This window comes from Urocampus carinirostris, chromosome 20 (assembly GCF_059441175.1).
Source record: "Urocampus carinirostris isolate Australia breed hairy pipefish chromosome 20, RoL_Ucar_1.0, whole genome shotgun sequence".
Classification (NCBI taxonomy): domain Eukaryota; kingdom Metazoa; phylum Chordata; class Actinopteri; order Syngnathiformes; family Syngnathidae; genus Urocampus; species Urocampus carinirostris.
Window position 1 is genome coordinate 7300415 of NC_142368.1, and position 27205 is coordinate 7327619.

General features: G+C 41.9%; 2 protein-coding genes across 2 annotated transcripts in view; one reads left to right on the forward strand and one right to left on the reverse strand.

Annotated features, from left to right (window-relative positions):
• fut8b (fucosyltransferase 8b (alpha (1,6) fucosyltransferase)) overlaps positions 1-27205 on the forward strand; it is a 435447-nt gene that overhangs the window by 28497 nt on the left and 379745 nt on the right. The gene's annotated exons all lie outside the window — the stretch shown is intronic.
• tmem121ab (transmembrane protein 121Ab) overlaps positions 40-27205 on the reverse strand; it is an 81880-nt gene continuing 54714 nt past the window's right edge. Inside the window, exon 3 of the mRNA XM_088324689.1 lies at positions 40-2628. Coding sequence (XP_088180815.1) covers positions 1121-2065 — 945 coding nt within the window. The 5' untranslated portion in view covers positions 2066-2628 and the 3' untranslated portion in view covers positions 40-1120. The remainder of the gene's footprint in view (positions 2629-27205) is intronic.

The window sequence follows — 27205 nt, forward strand, 5'->3', positions numbered from 1 at the left end:
CATCAAGAATATGAAAACCAGAAAAATAAATGTCAGCAATATCCTTTATTAAAACATCACCAGCCTCCCACCTGCAAATAATGTACAGCTTAATCATTACAACGACAATAATAAGAACTAAACAAATAATATTAACATTTCAGCTTGCTTCACATATTTAATTTCCTTTTATCTCTGTGAATAAAACATTCTGATACTTTTTTTCCTTCTTTTTTTTTCATTTCAAGGTTCGAGACGTTTAGAGGAATGTACAGTTGAGAAATAAAATGTCTCCTTTTTTTCATCCTTGACAACACTGTTTTATCTCATTTGCACTTCATACTCAAACACACACACACACTTGTGTTACAAAATGATCTCTAAATAAACAATCCTCCGGTGTTAAACAAGCACATGTGGTTGCACGCCAGCTATGTAGAATTGTGTTCATGCTCTCCCACGCCCACAAGGACAACGCTGGTGTGTTTTCGGGCCCCTTTTTGCAGTTGACGGTTTGGTTTTAAGTGTTTTGCTTTAATCGGGGCCTTAGTTCCAAAGCGTCAAACCGTTTGAGGTTGGCAACGCTTCAGAGCAACCGTTTGTCACCATTTGTTCGTCTTGGGCCCTAATGGAGGTAAACTGAGAAGTTAAACGCTTCCTCATTCGGTACTGGTGACCTTTAAAAGGAGAAAATGCTCACAACATAAATTTTCTGGTCCGCTGGGTTTGGAGTGTCAACACAGTCTGAACTTTTAAAACACGATGCAGTTGTACCCCAGACTTATGAATTTAATTTGGTATGTGACAAACTTATGGATACATTTCCTGTGCTGAAAAGATCTGAAATGAATTCAGTAAACTTCTTTTCAAAGTAAAGTCTGCTTTGATATTTGAGTTAAGAGGCGTGGCTTTGCAAGAAACTTTAGCATCTTTTGTTAATTTACACATACATAGTTGACCCGTTTTTATTGTTACTGTGAATAACGAATACAGGTCCTGGCAGCTCTTGTTGTGTGTTTGTGTGTCAGCTAAGTGGCAGCTTGTCACTGGAAAAGCTCATCAGGGCACTCCAAAGTCAAGGTACAACGATGCAGGATTAAAAACTGTCCATTAAAGTGTCAAGTTTTGTGACATTGTTCGGTCATGATTCAATAGCTTCCTGTGCCGGCGTGGGTTCGTGCGGCAGAGTAGTGGTCTTGGGCAGTGTCTGCGTGTGGCTGACTGAGTTCTGCTGCAGTTCCATGGCCATGGCATTTTGCGGGTGCGGAAACTCCTTGACCTGCCTGCGGTATTCCAGGAAGGTGGATGCCTTGGTTGCTATGGCCACCACATTCTTGCCCACAAAAATGGTGGACACGCGGCTGTCTTGAAACAGCACCATGTTGATACCTCGGATCAGGATGGTGACCATGTTTATGGTAACCAGGCTCAGGACTGGATACAGCATCATCTTCTGGGGGGTCATGTGCTCGCCCTGCATGCTTATCTCACTGAGAGAGACGCAAGGGAGGATGAGGAGCAAGATGTAGCAATAAAAGAACATCAATCCCTCTGCCCAAATAGGGAGGCCCGTGCGTTGTGGCTCCCACAGATTGGCTTGGATGTCTAGAAGATCCAATAAGTCCAGCGCCACCCAAAACAAACGGCTCCGCATGTCTTCCTTCTTGCGGAATGTCCTCACGTACTCCATGCTGTCTAGCGCCACCAGAACCAAGTACAAACCCGGTACGCACACCGATAAAAGTAACGTTAATGCTTTTCGCGCCACTGTCTCCAAACTTTTCCTGTCGGCCTTGCAATTCTGGAAGACGAAGTAGAGCTTTATCTCCAGAACAAAGATGTAAAGGAACCAAAGGATCATGGCATATCCCCGTCGGGCTGTGCGCACCTCTGCCCCGACCCACACAGCCACGTAGCGCAGAACGATGAGGAAGCAAACGTCCCCCACCAGTACGATGATGCACACCCCAATTTTCCTGGGACCCTGGTTTTGCTCCACCAGGTAGGCATCCATGAAGGCCATGCTGGTCATAATGACAATGGTGGTCAAGCACACATGGCGTTTATCGGGAGGTGGCAAAACCATGGCGAGGACACCGGTTGGCTCTCAGTCACACTCGACACCTCTAGGGGACTTCTTCGACGTGGAAGCAGAGCAGCTTGTCGAATGAGGATGTGAATGAAGGAGCATCACTCTGTTACTTGGCACACTCCCATCGATTTAGCTGTGTCCACCCCCTCAAGCAGCAGTGCTGGGGGCTCTACGTCTGACACTCCATGACTGATGGTAATCCACAAATTCTCCCACAGTGGGCTTTGTCCAACAGTGGATTGCTGCAGTGCAGGAATATCGTTGATTTCTGTACGAAGGACCACGCACTAAGCAGCGCACAATGCAAATCACGGCGTGCTGGGAATCCCTCTATGTATGCCTGCAGATGGCGGAGGAGAGTGCGAGGAGTCCGCAATGGCCCTTGAGCCTCCCCCCTCCCAAAGCCGCCATAAATCACAGAGACAGCAGGTCAACGGCCCGTGAGGCCTTGCGTCCTACGCTGGCATCCCCGCGGGGAGGCTCTTACACTCAGTTGGATATCCATCCTTGCCTCCTGGCTCCTCCTCCCTCTCGCCACGCGGTAGCTTCTCTTCGGCCTGGAGGAAGGAGGATGAAATGAAGAGCAGGCAAGGGGATGGAGGGAGTTGATTGAATGGAGGGAGGAATGGTGGGAAAGAAAGAGAGGGAAAGCTGTCAGCACCACGGGGTATATAACACAGTTGTCACTGCCAGCAGCAATTCCACACACAGGCAGCCAAGTGATGTGTCAGCTTGGCAACAATGCATATTGGACAAGACAAGGTATAATAAGATTGCAGCACCTTTCTCTCAAGGGTGTGTCATGTGTCTTTGGTCATCTAGCGGTGCGCCTCCTTATCCTCAAATGAAATTCCATTTAGCATACTGCACCCAGCGGTGTCGTTTTGTTCACTGCGCCAATAGAGGAGCTCATTCACAAGTCACATACAGAGGCCACTTACCCTATATCCTTTTTTTTTGCGCTTCATTTTTCTGCATCATTACCTTACACTACAGTTTCAATTTGAGCCCGGGCAAATGAATAAACAAATACTTCATTTCCGTTGTGCAGAGGCGGTAGCAGTTTGCGAAGTAAAACAACCGCTTCTGCTGTTTCAAATTAATCTGGTTCATTGGAGTCTACTGAACTCTAGCACACCATATTCATCAGAGGTGGCAAATCCATGTCCGCAAAATAAAAATCCAGCCACAGCTGGGGCAGTATGACCCGTGAATTTGTGCAGGTTTTTACTATCCTGATCTGAATTTGACATATCTACTATTAAAACGCTATCAGGAATAGGGATCAAAACAATTTTTGATTAATAAATACAATCCTAGGTACGGGATAATGGTGCAGTCCTTACCTCTCTATTTCAAACCTGTAGGTTACAACACAGGTACAGACTCTCTTGTCCAGCTAAAATTATTCAATTTTAACATGTCTTGCTTGTATTCATGTCCTCAAGGGTCTGCAAATCAAGATCTGTCCCAACATACCTGATTCTAGTTTTAGTTTGAACATGCAGAACACCTACAAGTCTGGCATATAGATGCCTTACAAAGAGGGTAGTCAGCAGTTGTGCTGTTGTCTGTCTTTGTCAACTACCAAACCAGGGGAATGTCAGCCACAATGATGGACTCTTGACAGAGTATTGAGCCATTACAGGGAAAAGCACGACGATGAACTGAATCGCCTAAAGGCGTGCAACAGGACTTCAAGTGTTCATTTTTCACTTTTTAGTACTTCAAACTTGTGCTTGATGTAAGAACTAAACTGCACTACATTATGCTTATGCAACGTCAGATTAAAAGGAGAACCGTCATGGAAATGCTAGAAGTATATTTGAAATATCACGTGACATTAAGGATCATTAGATTATTACCAATTGGTTTTGAGCACCAACTTTAGCCTTTGTTTAGATCTGATTGGGTTACAATATCTTTCTTGTTCATTTCAGGATTTTGAATTTCAGTTTTTTACAGTCATTCACAAAAAAATCTATGGTTTGTAAACCTGATGCCAGTTTATTGCCTTGCTACAATCAGTCCTGTGTAAATTAAGCACTTTTTGGGATATTCTCTGTAAAATGTGTGTAAAATAAACCCATTTATTTACTTTGTTTTCATTTTATTTGATTTTATAGTCCAAGCTTGGTGGCCTTGGGGGTAGGGCGCCCGCTCCGAGACTGGGAGGTTGCCGGTTCCAGCCTCGGCCGAGTCATACCTAAGACTTGGCGCTTGGCATTAGGGGTTGGAATTGGGGGCTTTGGTCACCTAATGACTCCAAACACAGCATTTGGGTTGAGCGAGGGGGCTGGGAACCCCCTCCTCTGTATCAATCTCCCAGAAAGAGTCAGGAATGTAATCTTGACTCTAGCCACCTCCCACTAGGGGGATGGGGCTCCAGTAATATATATATATATATATATATATATATATATATATATATATATATATATATATATATATTAGTCCAATTATGGCCTCTAGGTGGAGTTTAGTTTGATTAATGCTTTAGAGGGTTTGTTTACTAGTATTTTTATACTAATTCACTCAAATCTTGCGATAATATGAAACAAAATGTGTGTCACTGTAGCATTAAGATGAAAAGCACTGAAACATGTTTTAATTCATAACCAATATTGTTTATTTTTTCAAATTTGTAGAGCTACATCAACCTTTACTGTACTGTGCAGTTTTTAGATAACAGCCAAACGGGGGAAAACGTCACATTGACAAAACAACCGTTTATTCCCTATCCGTAGGGCTTGTTCTCATTTTGATTGCCGGTAAGTTGGAGCCTTTCCCAGCTGACAGTGTGGGAACAGCCAACGGTGAGATTCACTGGAGGCTCAATTTATGTTGTTGTTGAAAATCCCCGTCCCCAGTAGTTTATCTTAAATGTGAGGATGGCATTTCATTTTTTATAGAGTAAATACAGACTACAAAATTATTTCATGGTGTTTTACAACGTCGTTTCACCCTGTGTACTTGGATTCATTTTTAGACATATTTCTGAACTGCTCTTGAACACATGCATAACACAGATTTGCAACAAACTTATCTTTTGAGAAATATTAGATATTAGATATTGTGTAGATAGCTTAGAATTGACCTATTTTAAATATTCAGTGTTGTGTGTTGCTGTGTAATTTTACTATAAAAAGAATGATCAAAGCAGGTACCGTAAGCACATGCTGTCACACAAAGGTCTTAAGGACCCATTAACCAACTTCCATCCTCGTTTTTTTAGAGTTTATTGAAAGAATTGTATCAAACTGTACATATTTGAGTTGTATATTCACCTTCAGGATACTTAAAATGTTTTCAAATGAGGAAACACTGAAGGTTTTGGAAGAGCACTTGGTTGAGTTTTCTCCGGTCAAACCAATAACCTGCCTTTTAGACACAATCTCCACATCTCCATCCATCCATCCATCATGTGCACCGCTTATCCTCATTAGGGTTGCGGGGGTTCTGGAGCCCATCCCAGCTGTCTTCGGGCAGTGGGCAGGGGACACCCTCAACTGGTTGCCATCCAGTCGCAGAGCACACAGAGACAGACAACTCACTCGCTCATTCATACCTAGGGACAATTTGGACCGGCCAATTAACCTAACATGCATGTTTTTGGAATGTGGGAGGAAACCGGAGTGCCCGGAGGAAACCCACGCAAGCACGGGGAGAACATGCAAACTCCACACAGGAGGTTTGATCTCATGACCTCAAAACTGTTCCGCACACGTGCTAACCACTGCGCCGCCGTGCTGTCCCCCACACATCTCTTTTAAAATTATTTTATGGATTTTGAATATAGTCAATTTCTCAAGACAGGCGTTTTCACTGCCGCCTTTAAAACAATGGTGGCGTGGCGCCTTCTGTAGAAAACTCAAGCATTTTAAACAATTATCGTCCTCTGTCCAAGTTACCGTTTTCAAGCAAGATTTTAGAACAATTCGTTTTTATTCAGACGTACTCATATGAGAAGAAAACAGCATTTTAGAGAAATTTTAGTCCGGTTTTAGAAGCAATTACAGTCCAGAGACTGACTATTCAAAGGTACTAAACTATATCAGTTACATTACAGATTTTAATAATCTTAAAGTTCTGGTTCTACTGGATCTCAGTAAACAAAGTAGATAACCATATTTTGTTAAATAGACACAGAAACCTAGTGGACATTTCTTGAACTGGTTTTAATCTACCTCACAGATCGACATTTCTTTGTAAGTATGGATGCGTCGTCCTCTTGAACCTATAAGGGTAAATGTGGGGTTCCCCAATTATAGGCCCGGTACTATTTAATCTATGTTTGTTCACCTTTGGGGATGTCATCAGAAGACACGGAGTCCACTTCCATAGTAACACAGACAGCTGCACATTGCCGTGTACCCTGATGACACAAGTCCTATAGATACTGTTTTAAAATGCAGTTTTTTTATTGAGTCATAGATGGTAGAGAAATTCACACTGGTAGGGAGTGGTTCAATGGCTGAAAATCCTTTCCCGAGGCCATCTGCCGCTATCCTTATCAGTGTGGATGAGCTTCCTGCATGTCCCTTTCTTCACTTGGTTACTCTGTACCTTGCCAGAATCACATTTGAATACTTTGACTATTTATTTTGTCTTTATTTTATTTGAACCACTGTGTGCGTCCGTGTATGTGGTGTTTCGGGTGGTTGGGTGAGGATAAAAGAGGGGACTTTATTGTTTTATTGTTTTATCGTATACTGATTTTTTATGTAGCACTTTTAGTGGCAATTATTTGACTGAAATGTGCTTTACGACCAGTGTTCCCTCTAAGCTGCGCGCGTGCGCAATTGCTCACTACTCGCACATTCTCAGCGCACAAGAAAATCTAGCCAGCACACAAAATTGAGGGCTCAAAATTACTAATTAAGAAGCAAATTAAGTCAAAGTTACAGTGCATGAAGGTAAAAATACGCAGGTTCCCCTGACGTTGTGTACTAAATGCGGTATTTTGAAGTTGAAGTTGAGTAAATTTAGTACAGTTTGTCGAGAACCGGCTTCTTTTGCTCGGCTCACTAAAAGGAACCGGCTCTTTCGTGTCCTAAACGACTCTTCGGGTCGTTTTTGCTTCTTTAATCCCAACATGACCAAATATTATGTAAAATTGTGCAAAAAATGAAGTTTTGGACAATGAATTATCTTGCCACACTTGGGATTATGGTTGCTCACTGTTGTTTGAAGCGCTGCTTACGGACTTTGTGTGAACGCTCAGACCCGTGGAAAATTAGAGGGAACATTGTTTACAACTAAATCTGATGATGATTTGATTTCCAATCCTCATCGATTCTAAAATCGTGGTCCTGTTCAGTTGTCATGATGACTGATTAGTTTCACATGTGCCCGCTCGTTTGGCGCCAGCCGCTGCCGGCTTCCAGATTGGTTCCCCGTCCTACTTAAGCTATGTCCTCTCACTCACCTGTTGTCATTCCGTCAACGAACCTCTATTTCTGCAAGGCAAGCACCTTGACTCTGACTCCTGTCGGTCCCCCTTTTTGCACCCGTTTTCCACCCGTCCATTCCTGATTTCCCCGTTTGTCTCCAGCTTATGACCCCGACCACGTTTTTCTCTCCCGTCCCGGCTTGCGACCTGTTTTTGACCCCGACCACGTTTTGCTCTCCTGTCCCACCTATCGACCTGTTTTTTCCGTCCTCGACACCACGATCTCCCGCTCCGGAAGATCCACTTTCGCATTCGGAACACGTTTCGATTCTGTTAGCGGCTTGCCTCCCGCGTCCAGCGAGCACCGGATCGCGGGCGCTGCCTTTCCTCTTTTTCTCAATAAACTTGTCAGAAACGTTACGCATCTGGGTCCTAATTCCGTTCTGGTCCTGACATCAGTGTAAACGGTGAAATTTTTGGCGCACTTCCTGGAGCGCTTCATTAAAAAGATACAGCCTTGAGCGAGTTTCTAACTCATGCATAAGTAAGACTCTACACGGCGTATGTTCTACAGGCCGATTGAAGCATCGAAGTCAAGACAATTTGCAATTAAAATGAACGATGAGTCAGTGTGTTTGACTGAAAAAGCAGCGTGATGCATAACCTTTTTCAAATTTTTTTCAGTTGGTAATGATGAGTGCGTCTTTCTTTACATGTCCTTTAATGATAGGACAAATTTAATTACGTTTCGTAGAGGTTATATTGTATATTCCCAAGTGTTCGTAAAAACACTTATGTGGCGATCGGGTACACGACCCCGGACTGAATGATGTCACATGAGCTCTCCCTGTAAAACGAACAATGTGGCGAAGATTGTCATTAGTAATCTAAGTTTGCGCTTGAATGTATAAAACCCATTATGTTGAGCATATCCTATAAAACAGATAACACTCTTGAATTAATGATTAATTAGCTGATTAGGGAGAATGCTGCGGAATCTTTACATATAATAGATGGAGAATCACTACCGTTTGAATTGATTACAGACAATGTGATTATTACAATGTGGCCTTGAACTTCCACGTGACGCATGAATATGATTGACTTTTCATCTAGGGGTCATTAACCTGGTGCCCCTCGGCAAAATCTGAGTAGCCCGAAGACTGGTTCTGAAACCTAGCTACCTGACACCAGAGTTGCACCCCAAAAGTCTGGAGGTGTTTTCATATTTCATCATGTCATACACACTGTCGAGGCCTCCGGTGCCAGAAGTACCAGAACCTTAAGATTGGTGGACCTTCTGCACCTTCACTGTACCTTTGTTTTAAGACCGCATCCGGCTCGTTGGATGATTCGGTCAGGCTGCCGTAAATTTCAGAGTATATATTTAAAAAAGGACGTCTCTAGCACTTTTTTCATAAAAAGTTATGATTTTTTAAATTAAATACAAATAAAATCACAATGTATTTGTGTAGCACTTTGCAGACACTGAAATGCAACTCAAAGTGCTGCATAAAAACATTCAATGAACAAGGAATTTCCATATTCATGGTGTTTCAAACACATTTTTAAAGTAAGGAGTTGAATATAAATTGCTTCCACCACATATTTGACTTGTACCAGGTATTTAGACTGCACATCGCAGTAATCATGGTCGAAATAGACAATCACTTTTTCTTTCCATTTATTTAGTTTTCACAACTGCTGCTCAAACTTTCAGATGTTCTTATTATTTTTTCTTTCGTAGATTTTAGATCTATGATTTTATTGTCTTTGGTCCGGGCCAGTAAGCCCTTTATTGCTGGCCTAAAAATACAGGTTACTTATATAAACCTCAAACATACATTCCATACAAAATATGGCACTGAAGCAACTTACGAACAAATTCAACTTAGGAACGATCGTTCGTAAGTAGGGCAGCGTCTGTATTGTTTTGTACTGAAAAATAAGGATTTAATAAAATAATATGCTCTATAAAGATAAATAAAGTGAAGTTCAACTTACTTTTGGAAGATGGGCTTCAAGAGTTAGGCGACTTCCACCTCCGTGGTAAAAAGTGGCCGAAAAAAAGCGGTCCAACCATTCTTAACCGTATAAAGCTTCTTTGTTTCACTTTCATTTCAAATAAGACAGCTCGGCTATTCTTTACACTTTATACCAACCATACTGAATGAATGCACGAGATATTAAACACTAAAAATGTCAAAATTCTTAGCGCGCTGGAGATACAGTATAGAATGTTTACTCACGAACTACAAAGAGTGAATTTCTTCTTCGGGGTGGATGCTGAGTGAGCTCTTCACAGCGCCACACGCCGATAGCGGCGGAAAGAATCACTACAGTAATGTCCTGTACTCGGAAAAAGGTGCAAACAAAACAAAATCTAACTTACAGCAATGTCCGGATATTTCTCGACATCCCGAATTTTTTTTCCGTAGGTACCGTTGTTCTTTGTCACGGTTGCCATGGCGCCCAATTGGCCCCGCCCATGTGGCGCCAGCAGATTGGCTTTCTGTCTATTTAAGCTCAGTGCTCTCACTCTTCCTTTGTCAGCCCGTCAACGAACCTCTGTCCCTCATGATGTGGGTTTTGACTCGGTCCTGTTTCCTGTTGGTATTTCCTGTCCGGTATTGTTCCCGTTTATTTTTGTCTTGTTTAATATCGCTTTCCAGTTTCGTTCCTGTCTATTTTTGTCCTGTTTTCTATTCTCTCCAGTTTTCGTTCCCGTCTAGTTTGTCCTGTTTAATTTCGATATCCTGTTTCATTATAATTCCTGTCTGTCCCGTCCTGTCCGGTATCGACCCCATCTGTCCGATATCTACTCGGGCAATTGGTATCGATCTCGTCGGTCTCTGGCTTCCTATCATTCCACGCCAGACTGCTGCCTAATGTGCATGACTCCCCATTTCCCGTAAAATAAAACGCTTGTGTGAGAAACGTCATGCATTTGGGTCCTGATCCTGTTTCGGTTCATGACAGTTCCTGAGTCGCATGTCCGTAAGTAGAGGAGTGTCTGTAGATTGAATTACCTGTTCTCAAATTTGTTGCTTGTAATTATTGGATAAAGCAAAGTATGTTTCCTTATAGTTTGACTTTTCCATACAATCCATGCTTAAATAAAATAGCACATTTTTAAAAGTCGAAATATTCAATCAATCCCTGTAACCAGTTTGCCTTAACTGTCCCTGACATTGTATTGTATCTGGCAAATACATTTTATAACCGTCGTAGACCTTTAAACAATTGGTACTTGAACAGGAATTGACTATCAATACATATAAAGAGGACATACAGCAATGCAATACTTGCAGGTATGAATTATCTGCTCTGTGGGAATGATTGCTAGTTGGTGACCTTCACTTCTTACTCTTCCAACTTTTAATCACTACAGCGAAAAAATACACTAAACTATAGCAGAAGAACTTAAATGTCAGTTTGCAGTGTCACGCTTTGTCCTTCCCATTTATTCCATTTTTACAAATGCTGCTCAAACTTTCCGATATTCTCATTGTTTTTGTTGTTTTTTTCAAAAGTATTTGACTATTACGATGATGCTCACTCTCCTTGTCGGTAAGATAAGCACAAACGGTGCATTGTAGAGCGTAACTGGAAATAAACCATCATCCATCTCCGAGCTGTCAGGGCTTCTAAATAGCGGTGGGTGTTGATCAAATGCGGCTAAAATTAAATACGTGTCGTACAAAAAGGGATGTATTGCCGCTCGGTGTTATTGGGTGTTGCTCGTAACCTCTCGAAGAATTCCTACTGAATAGTGCATTTTCATTAATAACTGCCCATGAATTCAACAAAAGAGACCGAAGCTCCACTGTGACATTTTTCTTTTTCAAGAAGACTTTGAGACAAGAATATGGGAGGATTGGTTTCCCTTCTGTTGTTACAGGGATTAACAGACCTATTAAAGTAGTGCCTTGGGTCTAGTTATAATTCTGTTGTTCAACCATGCCATTGTGGCCGGTTAAAGGTTTTGTGGTGGTATATTTTAGGAGAAGTGATTTGGCCTGATGCTTACCCTGGCAGGGGTACGAGAAAAGACTGGTGCGCCACCGGGCTTATAAAATGCTGGGGGAGACCCTTTTAGCTTTGTGAATGCAAGTGTTAATTTTTGTTCTAACTGCGGTATATAAAGTGGGGATGTTTCAACACAGTTTGGATCGATTCTCGTGGGAGTATTTACTTTGAGTAAATACCGAAACAAAGTACCTGCAATACTTTTGATTTTTTTACCCAAAAATATGTGTCATGTCCTGTCATGGCGCCCATCTGGCCCCGCCCCTTGACACCGGCTGAGACGCATTGAACTGATTGCTTGTGGAGTACTTGAATGCCTCTTTTGGGACTGCCCGTTGCCAGACCATTGCTTTACCTTGTTGAAGACCTGTTCATGCTTGTTTGATCTGGGTAATTCCTAGTTTGTAATTTTGATTGCCTTTAAACCTGTTTTGTTTTGTCTTTGGTCCGTTTTTGTGTTGGACAACTTTTATTTCCTAATTAAAGTGACAGATCGTCTACGCATATGAGTTCCGACTTCCTGCTTCCCGGTCCGTTTCCTGACAATATGATAAAAAATCAGTAATCCCTCACTACTTAGCAATCTGGTTATCAATGTTTCTTGCGGTGTGTTTTGCAGCAGACGGCACACAGCAAATGCTATCTTTGGGGCAGGGTGTATGTGTTTGTGTGTGTCTGTGTCTGTGTGTTAGTTGAGTGGGCGTGAATGTGTGCACGACTGTGATAGGCTGGTGTGCGCTATCAGTCAAATAGCCAGGGTGGGCGGGCGCACAAGTCAATGGGTCCACCCAAAACAAACTTCAAAGCATGACAACAGCTCGTTATTTTGAAAGGGAATTCATTTATTAGTCTGACTCTAAAGAAAGTCAGAAGGGCACAAAAAAATGGAGATCACCAGCGGGTTTGTTGTCGGGTCAGGGAAGAGACTGAGGCGGCGTAGGGAAAGAAGGCAACAGCATGGCTACAGGTCCGGCCTACTGCTACGGCTAAGCTACATAACAACAATCACAAGTCACCCTTGCCATGCCTGTATCTCACCAACAACAGATTCATTACCCATTAAACAGATAACCTGGAGCTACAGCTTGTGGGAAACAGCTACACTCGGGACGGTTGACCTGGCTCAATTCGAAGATACCCGAGGCTAGCGAGCAATTAGCTTGCCACTCTTTAAAATTGAATTTAAAGCCTTCAAATTTTGTTTTTCTTCTGTTCATTCAACTGTAATTCTGTTTTTGTGTTTTTATTTTTAGCTTTATAGTTGTTATTTTGTTACTGTTGTTTACTCTCAATCTTTAAGGAAGTCATCTCGAGGTAAGTTTGATCCATGGGGCTTTTCTGAAATTTCGCTGATATTAACCTCTGAGGAGTTACTGAAAAGTGTTTAGGCTAATTTTGACTGTAATTTTTGTCCTAAAGAATGGTTTCAAAACAAGGAGCAAGCAAAGTTCTTTTGTAAAAATGTCATAAAATACTGCAAACCATAGGGATTTTGTCATATACCTTTGGCAAAGACTGCACTGAGCGAGAGGGAGAAGGGAGTGCCTTGCGATGTGTGCAGAGATCTGCCAACCTCTACCGCTCACCCAATAAAATCGTTCTAAGTAGTGTTTTATTCATTTACAGTTCACCAGTGGCTTTTTCATCAAGTATCCAAACAGTGAACATAAATAGTTGACTGAGCTTCCAATTAAAGGGTTTCTTGGCGATCTAATGCCAAAACGGGGTAAGTTTGTGTGACACCTACAGGGTACATATACTGGACGGACCCAAGAATTCTGTTAGTGTTGCTTCAACCTCGCCTGTGCTAAACTCGGGTTGAAAACATTCGACTTTGGAATGCCACAGAAAAATTTGCAATACTTAATTTTTTTCTCCGAACCCTTTGTACTCATGGAAATAGCCATAGGTTCCTGACATCTGCTGTAAACCGATATGGAGTACCTGCAGTACCTTTGATAGTATACAAAAATAATATAATACAAACATTTCAATAGAAATATAGATACCTGATTTTGCCCTAATCCAAATTTCTGATCGTGTCTTAACAAATGGATGGTAGACTGGATTTTGTGAAGCTATTGGATTAGATTTTCAACTGAACCTATGTGAAACCACGCTGCTTGGGGGATCAAACTTCGGCTTATCTCAGATGCACATACTAGCCTGCATTCAATTCCCTTGACATTTTTCCTATTCTCGGTGGTGTCAATCATCGGGTATTCTTATTCACATAACTAGGAGATCTGAGGTACGGCACACTTTGCAAGTCAAAAGGGTGCCTCCTCACATTCCACCAATTATTGGTGGTGAGCCGATGAGACGAGACACTCATCTTGGCTTCGCAAAGCCAAAGTAGTTCTGTTGGCCTGTCATCTGAAGGAAAATAACAGATCTTCTCTTAATAGCACATTTGTTTGAAAGAAAACCTAGTCCTGTGGTTTACTCACTTACCCTGATTTATAAATGGAGCATGTAATACAGCACTTCAGTTAGAACCGTTCTCCGTCGGTGTCTCGTTGAAATATAAATGACACACGGGTACTCTCTGCTTTTTATGATGGCAGTAGTTGGCTTTACACTGCTTTAGGCAGCTTTCTCCATCCTATATTTGTTTTTCTCAGAGTAGACACACACTTGCGGCTCCTAGTAATCGTTTCAAATTAATTTGACTGTTCCGAGAGTACCTGCGTGATGGGCATTAGCCATCGACTCCACGGGCCAGTCCAATTACACAAGCAGGAATCAGTCAGGAGATTGAAGGAGGCAACCCAATTTTACAAACAAAAAGGATGTTGGGTGTCTTTTCACTCTGTTATCAGGCCAAGTGTAGGAACGTAGGACACTGCAGGCACTAACTCGGGCCAATTCATTCCGCACTGACTTTCCCAAGCATCGACTATAACTGTCTAAGGAATTAGAGTTAAGGTAAATAAGTACTGACGGGAAGCAGGTAATACACACTGGTGTTGAAAAATTGACTTCAGACTCAACCTTATTCTCATTGACAGTGTTGATTGATTTTTGCGGTGGTTATCTTATTTTTACACTTGTCCACCAAATACAGCGTTACTGTGATTCAGCCCCTTTTACAAAGTTTAGTTATACTGTGGAATTTTCATTTGCATTTTGATAGAATTGCAAATCGAAGCAGTTCTTTAATCCTTTCGAGACCGATTTTAAAGGAATAACCAATCATTTGTTTTTGTTTTATCGGGGCTATTGGGGGCAGCATGGCGGCGCAGTGGTTAGCATGTGTGTGGCACAGTTCTGAGGTCATGGGATCAAACCTTCCTGTGTGGAGTTTGCATGTTCTCCCCGTGTTTGCTTGGGTTTCCTCCCACATTCCGAAAACATGTCAGGGTAATTACCTTGTTTGAATTGTCCCTAGGTGTGAACGAGCGAGTGAGTTGTATGTCTCTGTGTGCCCTGTGACTAGCTGGCAACCGGTTCAGGGTGTCCCCTGCCCACTGCCCGAAGATAGCTGGGATGGGCTGCAGCACCCCCGCAACCCTACTGAGGATAAGCGGTGCAGATAATGGATGGATGGATGGATGGGGCTATCAGGGTAATTATTTTTTTCATTTTCGTTCGGTCGCAATACTGCATGCATATTGAATTGCTCGACGAGCAACAGTCTGAATTCTTGTCACAATCATTGCATACTGTGGGCCTCTTATTCAAGCATCATGATTTTTTGTTCTTATTGTTCTAGAAATAATTGTCTCTCATTTTCTTAGCTTTTACCCTCAGGATTCCTTCACCTTTGCTCACAATCACCGTGTCAAATTTGAACACCCTGAGAGAGATGGCATCTATATCGCATTCAAGTCACACCACATTATAGCTTGCTCTATTTCACTTGAGGGTAAAATGACTTTTCAAAGACAAATATCTCACAGGACTCCTTCAGCATTTGTCACATGCGCTTTGCGCGAGCGTGAGCCCTTTAAAAGTTGTCAGAAACATAACCCGCCGGGAACAGCGGAATCAAGAGAACAGTACGCAATATCAAGTGTTTAAAGTACCCAGAGTACCGGATGCAAATCTTATTAAGTACGAAGACTCAGTACCTTGTGGAGCTAAAACATGCACACACCTGTCACATTCAATATGTCGCGGGAGACGATATAAACACAGCAGGGGTAAGGGGGAAAAAAACGCGGGGACGTGTGGAAAGAGACAAATCAGAGCAAAGGTTCCTGGTGCGTGTGATTGATTAGAAGGCAAAGTAGATGGGCTACAGCAATGATTTGATGTGCTACTAATGAGCCAGGAGTTCAAATGGATTGCTTAGCAGAGGATTTAAATATTACCAGCTGAAGATTAATGACGAGCGAAGTGAGAGATTTCCCTTCCAATGAGTCATGTTTGAAAATCAGACCTCTGAAAAAAAGCAAGCGGAAAAACCACATTGATGGCTGGAATTTGACATTTTAAATGTATGATACATAATTTACGTTTTCGGGGATTTTTTCCGGATAGACAAACATTAAGACTTTATTCCTCAGAAATATTTTTCAAAAGACTCAGTAGAGTAACTTGTTTCTGAAGTTAAACCCTGTTTTGCATGGTAATGAAACCGGAAATATTTACTGGATTAGACTGCCGTTGCATGTGCAAATTACTGTGTCAAACGCCTAGGGGAACGTTTCTGGCTCTGTGGACTCAACTTGGAATGTGTTGCACCCAACAAATATACAATTTTCAATTAATTTTGTCCTACTGAACAAAAAAATCACACTCTGGGAGAATTAACATTTATACCAAGCTGTGGGGACCTTTTTATCTTTTCAGCCTACAGAAATTAAGTATACCTGAGACAAAACATGGTTAGAGGCTAAAGGGGCCCTCTCAAAAACTGAAAAAAAAAAAACTGTTCATTGACTTCCCTGCATGGCTGTCCTACTTGTGCTGGATGTGGGTGTTTAAATCCAGATGGTTTATTCCGAAGTGATCCACAATTTGAAAATATTTCAGTTGGCTACATCATCTGTCCATCCATGGTAAGAGAATGCTAGCCTGGATAAACTGGCCTGATTTAGAGTCAGGCAAAAACCACACTGAGAGGAAAGACTTGGCAGTTGCAAAGGTGGTAAACAGAACCAAGATGTTGGCTAACATTGTAACTGTTTGTCAACATGATTACTGCAGATAAAACTGCCAATTCCCTACCGTACCAAGCCTGCAACTCAATTTAGCCTTCAGTAACATACAACAAATTACTGTTCAAGCTGGCACACGTCTTGGAAGCACACCACCTGAAATCCAAAAGTCAACTTTGATCTTGAAGAAGTCTACTCAGTAATATTTAATAGCCTAGTGACCCTGATTAGATAGATGAGTGATGAGGGGCAGGTTGGCTGTCCTGTTGACTGGGTTGGATGGTCAGTAAGTCGAACTGATGAGAGTTGTGTTCTCCCAACGTGTAGTTAGATTTTAAAGGGGCCCAGTTCTATTTGCTTCCAAAACCTGACATCTTTGACTCTTGCTAAGACTGTTCCCATGCAAATATAAAACATCCTCCAATGTAATTCTGTGTTCCTATGAGATCTATGTCCATTTCTATATCTCTATCTCTCTGTCTATAGATAGAGAGATAGAGAGACAGAGAAAGATTCCGATACAGTCGGGAAACTGGCAATGTCTTCCAGACTAGGCAGCTGGGACAAATTGTTTCTGAACTGTGTTGATGACTATGTAAGTTTCTCCTCTTTCCTGCCTTGCACCCAACATTTGGTCAGGGAAAAGCCCACACTTTGCTGTTCACGCTGCCAAACCACAGAAAAACGAACAAACCCTGGTTTCTTTTTCAACATTTTCTGACCTATCACATCAAAATATTTGCTAGCGAACTCCTTCAGTCTGCGTGTGGCGATATCCACTGCTGCTGCTCGTGTTATAGTGCTTTTCCCCACCAGCATTGTGCAACAGGAAATAAAAACTCCAGGCTTTTGCCGGCTGTAAAAAGGAGAAGTCGACAGTAGAAATTGGCATTTCCGAGCGAAGAATATGTGTTTCATCCTCTCACACACCTTAAAAAGGGTTTGGGTTCCTTGGCTCTGACTTGCAGCCAATCAATCTTTCACAACAGCTCAAAGGGTGGACCTCGGCAAGGGCATGAGCCTATTCATCCAATGTGCTCTAGAACGTGGCTGAAAAAAATCCCAAACTGCAAGGAATATTGCAGATTTTCCCGCAACGGTCTTTTACGATACATCAGAAAATGGACTTGTCTAGCGCGTTAAAATTTATCCCCCAGCAGAATGCGAAGGGAATTCCAATTCTAGAATGACGCAAGTGTGTAGACTTGCTAGTTAATCACCATTTTTAGCCTTCAAATACCTTTGGGCAGTTCGAAAGATCGAAAGTCAGATATATAGATTTGTCAACAAAAAAGCTATTTTTCCAGTTTTTCAGTTGCCTGATACATAAGATGCTAGACGGTAATATTCCTAGTTTTGTAATCTAATAACAATTAGGGCTTGGCTATTTCACTTGGCACACAGAGTGAAAAATATGTCACAGGTTTGGCTTCACACAGGCTTACCTGTTAGAAGTAATTAATCTGCTAATTTGCGACACAGTTGGCTCAATGAAGTCCGTCCAGCACCTCGTTCGCTTCGCCAAGCTGTCATATAGCCATCTTGAGTAAGATCTATCGCTGGTCTATTAACTAATAGCACATCAACCTGTCAGATGTAAACAGTCCCACAAAGGCTCTGCAAGCAGATGGGTTTCACTAATCAACTTCTGTTCTTTTATGCCTTTCAAATTGGAAACACATTTCAGGAGCACAGAGGCATCGTCAAAATATAACAGTAAAGCCGTACGTGGTTATAATTATACTATAAGAGTAGTATATAAGAGTGGATCCATATGTCTACTTTGAGAATTGGTACGCTTCTTCTCATGGCCAAATTCAAGCTATGTTTAAGGACTTTTAAAGCCAATGTTCCAATTTCTCCAGTACCATTTAAAAAAAATATGTGAATCATGTATTTTGGAAAGCCACAAATATATTTGTATTTTACATATGTGATTTTGAATCTTGTTTGTGCATTTATCAAGACAAATATTTTTAGATCTATAATAAATCGCGAAAATAAATATATTCCAGACAAATCTTTTCTTATATAGGTCTTGGGTAAAGTAATATGTGTCAAGGACCGGAACAGGACCAGGACCCAAATGCGTGACGTTTCTCACACAAGCCTTTGTTTTTACGGGAAATGGGGAGTCATGCACGTTAGGCAGCAGTCTGGCGTGGAATGATAGGAAGCCAGAGGCCGACAAGATCGATACCAGTTGCCCGAGCAGACATCGGACGGATGGGGTCCATACCGGACAGGACGGGACAGACAGGATTGAAATCAAAACAGGATATCAAAATTAAACAGGACGAACTAGACGGGAACGAAACTGTAGACCGATATTAAACAACGGGACAGACAGGATTGATATCAAACTTGACTTGAAAGAAACAACTCCAGGATGCAACAGGGACGCATCATCAGTGATGTATCCTGCGTTCATTGAATGTTTCGGGTCTCGCAACATCAGACACTCTCGCCCAGGTGACCCAGCCGAGGTTGATCAGGCCTCAACTTGCGTCCCAGGTGCAGTCCACGGATCTGCCCTTTTGAGCAGGATATCGAAATTAAACAGGACAAACTAGACAAGAACGACACTGGGAACCGATACTAAACAGGACAAAATAAACTGGATCCATACTGGACAGGAAATACCAACAGGAAACAGGACCGAGTCAAAATCCACGTCTTGCGGGGCAAAGGTTCGTTGACGGACTGACAAAGGACGAGAGAGCACTAAGCCTAAATAGACGGAAAGCCAATCCGTCATGGCGCCACACGGGCGGGGCCAATTGGGCGCCATGGCAACCGTGACAATATGTAGCTTGCATTTTCAGTTGCAGGAAGTTATTCCCACGACAGTTTACCACTGGGAAACACCACCTTAATGTTTAGCATGGGCCATAATGTAAATGTAATACACTAATACGGTACACATTATAGAGTGTCCTGTTTAGCTGTAGCATGCACCTCTCATTTTGGGCATGTCACTTCATAGGACAATGCCCTACAAATTAATGCCATCTGCACTTAATCAAAGAGGTAAGAAGAAATGCAATGGGACAGAACAGTATCGGCGTGATTTGTACGCAGACTTGTTGAGAAAAAATTTCAAGCATTTACTTCACCCAAAACCCAAGCACTTATCAATTCTTAAAAACATTAAAATTCAAGCATTTTCAAAGATTTTAAGCACTCATTCAAACTCTGAATGTATTAAATATTTTGGGTGATCATCTGTGAAAGCAATACACCTCATATTTATTTGATAGATTGGAAATGTATAAATAGCAACGTTGATAATGAGTAGTATTCCCTCAAAATGCCACCCCGTGTTTATTTATGCTCTGGTTTCACTCAATTAGGTCTAAAATAATTCAGAGCATGGCCTCCCATCAGGCAATCTTATTTTATTTTCCCCGAGCCTGCAAGCATAGTTTCCCTCCAAACATTTGTAATATCGTTTGACAGAAGCGGGGCCGGAATTAACAGGCGTCCATGTTGACACGCAATTTAGTTCTTGCTAATTATAGTGCACCGTGGTCATAAATAATTCTCTGCTTTCTGCTATCCTTCACCAGCTCTTTCATCATACAAACACACACACTCCCATGCTCTTGTGCTCATGTCGAACGGGTAGTTTTGCATCGAAGGGGGAGGAACAGTGCAGTGCATCCCCCCTTAACAGTTGAAGGCCATTCATAAATAGAGAGCCTTCACTCTGTCCCGCAGTAACTGATTCCATGAGACTGCAGTGCCCCCGCAACCCTTAAGCTATGCTTTAATAACATAACACACGCGCTCGCCAAAAAACGCATAAAAATGCGTCGTGACAGAAAAGTCATAGAAAGTTACACAACACCATATCGTGCAAGCATTCTAATTAGGCGATATTATTTATATAATATATAATAATCCCTTTCTGTATCGCGATTTCATTTTCACGGTTACGATATTTCACTGATTTTGAAATTGTCATTGATATCAACGTATTATGCATTGTGTTCTGCACCAGATAGCAGACAGCAAATGCTTTCACAAAGACAGGTTGTAGGGTGTGCCTGACTGCCTGTGTGTGCAAGTGTGATAGGCTGGTGTATGCTGTCAGTCAAAGAACAGAGCGGGCGCATAAGTCAAGGGGTCCCCCACAAAACAAATGGTGACGGCTAGCGGCTCGTTATATTGAAAAGAAATTAATCAATTCAATCAGACTCAGGAGAAAGTCATAAGAACGTAAAGAAATGGTGATCACCAGCAAGTCCTCCATGGATTGTTAATCGGGCCCGGGAAGGGACTGAAACGGCGTCAGGAGAAAAAGCAAGAGCGGTGCTGCAGGTCCGCCCTACCTCTACGGCTATGTAACAGGCCTCCCTGTACCTGCAGATGTAGTTTTTAATTTGTTACAATTGTATACTCTCAGTCCATAAGGACGTCGTCTTGATGTAAGTTTGACTCTTAGGGGCTTTAATAAAGGGATTTTCACGTTTTGCGGCGGGATGTGGTTCCCACTCACCGCAATAGCTAAGGAATTACTATGTGTGTGTCTGTGAATTAAATGCATTTTATTTGTTAATATTTTGTGAGATTGTAAGCCTGGTACAATGCCCACCTCATATTCTATATTGTCCTGTCTTTTTCCGCCTGCCTGCCTGGTGGTGATACGAAGGAGATGGACGATTTGGAGATGAGTCAGCGGACCAGCGTTTGACCTGAAGCATGTGAACGCCTGCATGGACCAGTTGGCAGAGATGGGAAACTGCGTCGTGGCCGTCATAGACTTTCTGGACTAGTTAAGAGGCTGGGGGCGTCGCTGCTGTCATGCACTTTCCGGACAAATTTTCAACATGTTACCTAGTGTTTACTATGCTTGTGTATAGTAATGCTAATTGTAATTCACCCTGGTCATCCTGGAAGGGGGATTACCACTTGTGAGGTCCTTTCTCAAGGTTTCTCTTTTTCCTCACACTGAGGTTTTGAGTTGTTCCTTGCCTGCATGTTGGTTTAAGATCAGGTAATTGTGTAATTATAATCCTGTGCAATCCTTTGAGACATTTTTGTGATTAAGGGCTATATAAATAAATGTGACTTGACTTGACTTACAAGTACTACATTGCAGAGGTTGCCACTATTTTACTCATACCTGTGGTGTTCCGCAGGGTTCAGAACTTGGCCCCCTTCTTTTCAGCATTTACATGCTTCCATTAGGTGATATTATTATAGTATAATATCAGTTTTGCATTGCTACGCAGATGACACTCAACTATATCTTCCAATGGAGGAACCTGCCACACTAAACTGTGGAAATTTGGAGGTCTGCCTCACTGAGATAAAATAATGGATGTCACACAACTTCTTGCGCCTTAAGTCCGAAAAGACCGAAATGTTAGTAATTGGTCCATCTAAATGCCGTAACTTGTTCTCAAAAACTGCTCTGAATACTGACAAATGTAATATCACCCAGAGTGACTCAGTCAAAAATGTAGGTGTCATATTTGACCACGATCTTTCCTTTCAAACCCACGTTAAGAATATTACTAGAACAGCTTTTTTCCATCTTCGCAACATTGCTTAAATTCGCCCTATACTGTCTCAGTCGGATGCGGAGATTATAATTCACGCGTTTGTTACCTCCCGTCTCGATTACTGTAATGCACTACTCTCTGGTCCCCGAAGTCCAAAATCAAGAGGCTTCAGCTGGTACAAAATGCTGCAGCGAGGCTTTTAACTAAGATCACATGACCCCGATTTTAGCGAACCAGCATTGGCTCCCTGTTAGCTCAAGATGTGAATTTACGGTTCTGTTGGTAGTATACAAAATGATGCATGGACTTGCTCCCTCATATCTTTCAGATTTAATTTCCCCCTATATTCCGGTCCGGAGCCTTCGCTCTGAAAACTCTGGTCTACTAGTGATCCCAAGAGCCAAGAAGAGATCCGCAGGTTCGAGAGCGTTCTCCATCCGGGCCCCGGTGCTGAGGAATGCTCTTCCTCCTGAGATTCGATCTGCAACCTCAGTGGAAATGTTTAAATCCAAGCTTAAAACACACTTCTACTCTATAGCATATAAATAACCTATTTTTTATGTTGATAATACGTGTATTATTTGCCTTCATGTAGGTTTTAGTTGAGGGGATGGTGTCATAATAGTCTGTAATAATAGTTTGCAATAGGCTTTGATCTGTGCAGCCCTTTGAGACTCTTTGTGATTAAGGGCGTCACAAATAAACATGACTTGACTTGACATGACTGCCACAACAGGCCTAAAGCGTCACTGCAATGCCTTTCTAAATCTGCAATGCCTCTTTAGGTAGATGACTAAAAGACGAAAAGATCACTTGCACCACTGGACATGTTTTGCAGCATTTTAAGGCCTTTCAGTGGATCTCAGTGCTATCTTAGGGGACTAGTAAGCCAGATAATGTCAAAAAGACATCTCAGTCCACAACAGTACGGGCACAAAAAAAATCAATGCGGATATGATTTGAATACATATTTTGTTTCTTCTTCCCTCCCGCTTTTCCGGCATAAATGCTAAGTACCCAGGGGGAAAAAAATGCTTCAATTTTCTTCCCCTTCGCCTTACAACTCAGCTGCCTTGCTTTTCTCCCCATCTTGACGAGCCTGTTTGACCTGCACTAAGGGGATACGGCTGAGCCTTCCTCACATCTAGCAATCTTCTAGCGCTCGCTATTATGCGGGACGATTGCGGTACGCATTTCCCCTCGGGGTCATGTGTTGAAAGCCGGGCTCAGAGTCTTCATGTTTACATTGCCCAGATAGCAAGTGATCTGAATTGGGAAACACTTAGGATGAAATAGCTGTACAGAGATGAATGGGCTTGGTATGTTCGACATGTATTTTTTTACAACTAGGATACTAAGTGTTATGTCATCATGTCACCATGACACTAAGGCTGCTCAACAATTTGTGTACTCTTAAAAAAACAGCTACCTTATATAGACAATTAAATAGGTACAGACGTTGCCCTACTTACGAAGGAGATCGCTCGAATGTTGAATTTGTTCTAAGTTGCTTCAGTGCTATATTTTGTATGTTTAAGGCTTGTATTGCTTTTTACTAAAAAATAAACATTTCATAAAATAATATGCTCTATATGTCATGAACCAGAACCAGATCAGGACCCAAACGCGTGACGTCCTTACACAAGCCTTTTTTTTACAGGAAATGGGGAGTCATGCACGTTAGGCAGCAGTCTGGCATGGAATGATAAGAAGCCAGAGGCCAACGAGATCGATACAAATTGCCCGAGTTGATATCGGACGGATAGGGTCGATACCGGACAGGACGGGAGAGACAGGATAGATAATGAAACAGGAAATTAAAAATAAACAGGACAAACTAGACGGGAACGAAAGCCGAAGAAAACAATAAACATGACAAAAATAGACGGAAACAAAACTGGGAACTGATTTTAAACCGGACAAAATAAACGGCAACAATACCGGACAGGAAATACCAACAGGAACAGAACCGAGTCGAAACCCAAGTCTTGCGGGGCAGAAGTTTGTTGACGGACTGACAACAGGGGATTGACAGGACAGGATTTAAATAGGGACAGGAAGCCAATCAGATAGCCCGCAGCGGCTGGCGCCAAATGAGCGGGCACAGGTGATTCAAATCGGTAATCATGACACAATAAAGATCAGTAAATTTGAGTTTAACTTACTTATGGAAACTGCGCTTCAAAACGTCCTCCTCCACGGTAAAAAATGGCCGAAAAAAAGCGTTCCGACTATTTTCTCAACCGCATCAAGCTTTCTTATTCCACTTTCGTTTAAAAAAAAAAAGGGCTCGCCTCTTCTTTACACTTTACATACACCATATTGAATGGATGTATGAGATATTAAACAAATTGTCAACGTTCTAAACACACTGGAGATAGTATAGACATAGACAGTATAGAATGTTTACACACAAACTAGGGAGAGGAAGCAGATTTTTTTTTACATCATGTTGGGTGACCTCTCACAGCGCCACACACCGTAGAAGCACCACAGTAATGTCCTGTACTCGAAATAAGGTGCACACGATACAAAATCTAACTTACAGCAATGTCAGGATATTTTTTTGACGTCCGGAATTTTTTTACGCATCTACCCTTTTATGTAAGTCAAATAGTCATAAGTAGGGGAGCTTCTGTACTATGATTAATGATGACCCAATAATCTGCTGATTATGTCACTTTAACTCATTCAAAGCCAGACGTTTTCCTGAAATGGGAAGAGCCGGCAGCCAAATTTAGCCGTTTTGACTCAAAATTTTGAAAATACTCATTACCAAGAAAACTTCTGGGGAAAAACAGCTTTTTGTAAAAGATTGATGTTTCAAGCAGAACTTTCATTTCGGTACTTTTTTATCGCATTTGTAATACCTCCAATATGTAAACAATGCTTTCCATAAACACAAGGGCACTTTGCTTTCAAAAAACATTTTGTTACACACATAATCAATGTTAATAAGACTCGAACGGGTTCCCCTCAAAATTCTTTTGAAGCACTAAATGAATTTTTATTTAAATTATATATCACGGTTGCCATGGCGCCCAATTGGCCCCGCCCATGTGGCGCCAGCTGCGGATTGTTGACAGATTGGCTTTCCGTCTATTTATGCTTAGTGCTCTCACTCTCTTTGTCAGTCCGTCAACGAACCTCTGCCCCGCAAGACGTGGGTTTTGACTCGGTCCTGTTTCCTGTTGAAATTTCCTGTCCAGTATTGTTCCCGTTAATTTTTGTCCTGTTTCACATTGGTTTTCAGTTTCTTTCCCGTCTATTTTTGTCCTGTTTATTATTCTCTCCAAATTTTGTTCCCGTCTAGTTTTTCCTGTCTTATTTCAATATCCTGTTTCATTATCAATCCTGTATGTCCCGTCCTGTCCGGTATCGACCCCATCTGTCCGATATCTACTCGGGCAATTGGTATCGATCTCGTTTCCTAAATTGTCATGCCATATCGTATTTATACGTTTTCAGAAGCATCGTCCCTGAGTGCATAAATGTAAACATAAGTTTCGCTTTCTTTTTAACAAATATTATAAAGAGTTGCACTGCTAAACGGTAAATATCAAGCCTTTTGGAATGATTTCAGTCTGATAAATTGCCGTTAGTCGGCAAAAATGGCTTTCATCACTCTTTGTCCACTAATCAAGCCCGCTGGAGTATTGCTTCCTATACCCGGTGAATTAATGTGTGTAGGCGGCCCCATATGGTGTAGTAGGTGTAGTGATGCAGTGTGGTGAGAGTTGCAAGATATGGACAAAAAGTAATAGGTAGTTGACTCTTCAACAGAGCTTATTACTTAAAAAAAAGATGACAAAGTTGCAAAAGAGTGATGAGGTTTCGTGCACGTTTGCAAGAACAAGGGAACGTGATCGCCATGGTGACTAAAATCAAGTGAAAGTTCTTGCAAATTTCGGTGTTCTTGCAACCAAATGTTCATTTGCAAAGAGTGCTCTTGTGTTTATGGAAAGCATTGTTTCCTATTTCCGAAAAACATCTGGCATGGAAGGAATTAAGGATTTAATATCTGCCATTACATTTTGTGAGCGATCCATAACAAGTCTGGCTTATGTCCTTTTGGACATATTGAATTATGTATGACGCATAACACAAATTAATTAGTGTTCATGGGGTGTAAGAAAACAATTAACTGATACATCAATGGTTCAATTCCCCCAAGAAAACAAATGACCGAGAATTGAGTGGAATATTACGGAGTGGGGTTACAATTAATATTACGCCACCTCGGAGACACCACTTAGCCTGTTTCACAAATATGGATTACGCCCGCCGGACAAAATTTCCCTGTCGGTGGCTGTCTCTCTTGAGCAATGTCCTTGCTTAAAGGCAACGCGTGAGCACTCCCCTGCCGAAGAATTTTTAGCGCAACTGTCAAAAAGCCCACGCGCACTTACCGCAGCAGTGCCAAATGTTTAAGACCGCCAAAGATAGCCAAAGATTTAAGACTTGGACGGAGAGCAGATGTTGTTCGTTCTAGGGTTTATACATCACAGCCAACATCTCTGCAGCTTTTTTCTGGTGCTGTGTTGATTATCTAAATGATGACTCGGCTATATCTTAAAATTGGGCTGTTGAAGTTTCAGATCATAAATTAGCCGGATGGGACGAGGAGCGCCCTGCAGCAAAGAGCCTCTTGATGTAGTGCTACGTGCTTTTATTTCATTTGGAACATGCTAGTAGCTCCTACATCCGTGTCAGCAGAGTAGATTAGAGTCGTAAAGCCCGGCGCTTGGATGGTATGACATTTCACCCGGGTTATAAAAATCTCTGCAGGGTGCACGTAGCGGTTCTCCTGCAGTGAATATGTAAATCGTCCGCATAAACAAGAGGACTACATGATTGCGTGTGCGTTTATCTCATAAATTACACAAATCTATGCCAGTGACTATGCCAGTGCTGTGTACGACTGTAACTACGCATATATTTATACAAGGGAAATGTCATAAAAACGAAGCACGGTGGAACCTTCTCTTACGATTTTTCGATTAAAAATGTATTTCCATTAAAATATACATATAACATGATTATAATAGCAACATTTTATTCTGAAAGGAGCAATCTCAACAAATGGAAGAAGTTCTGG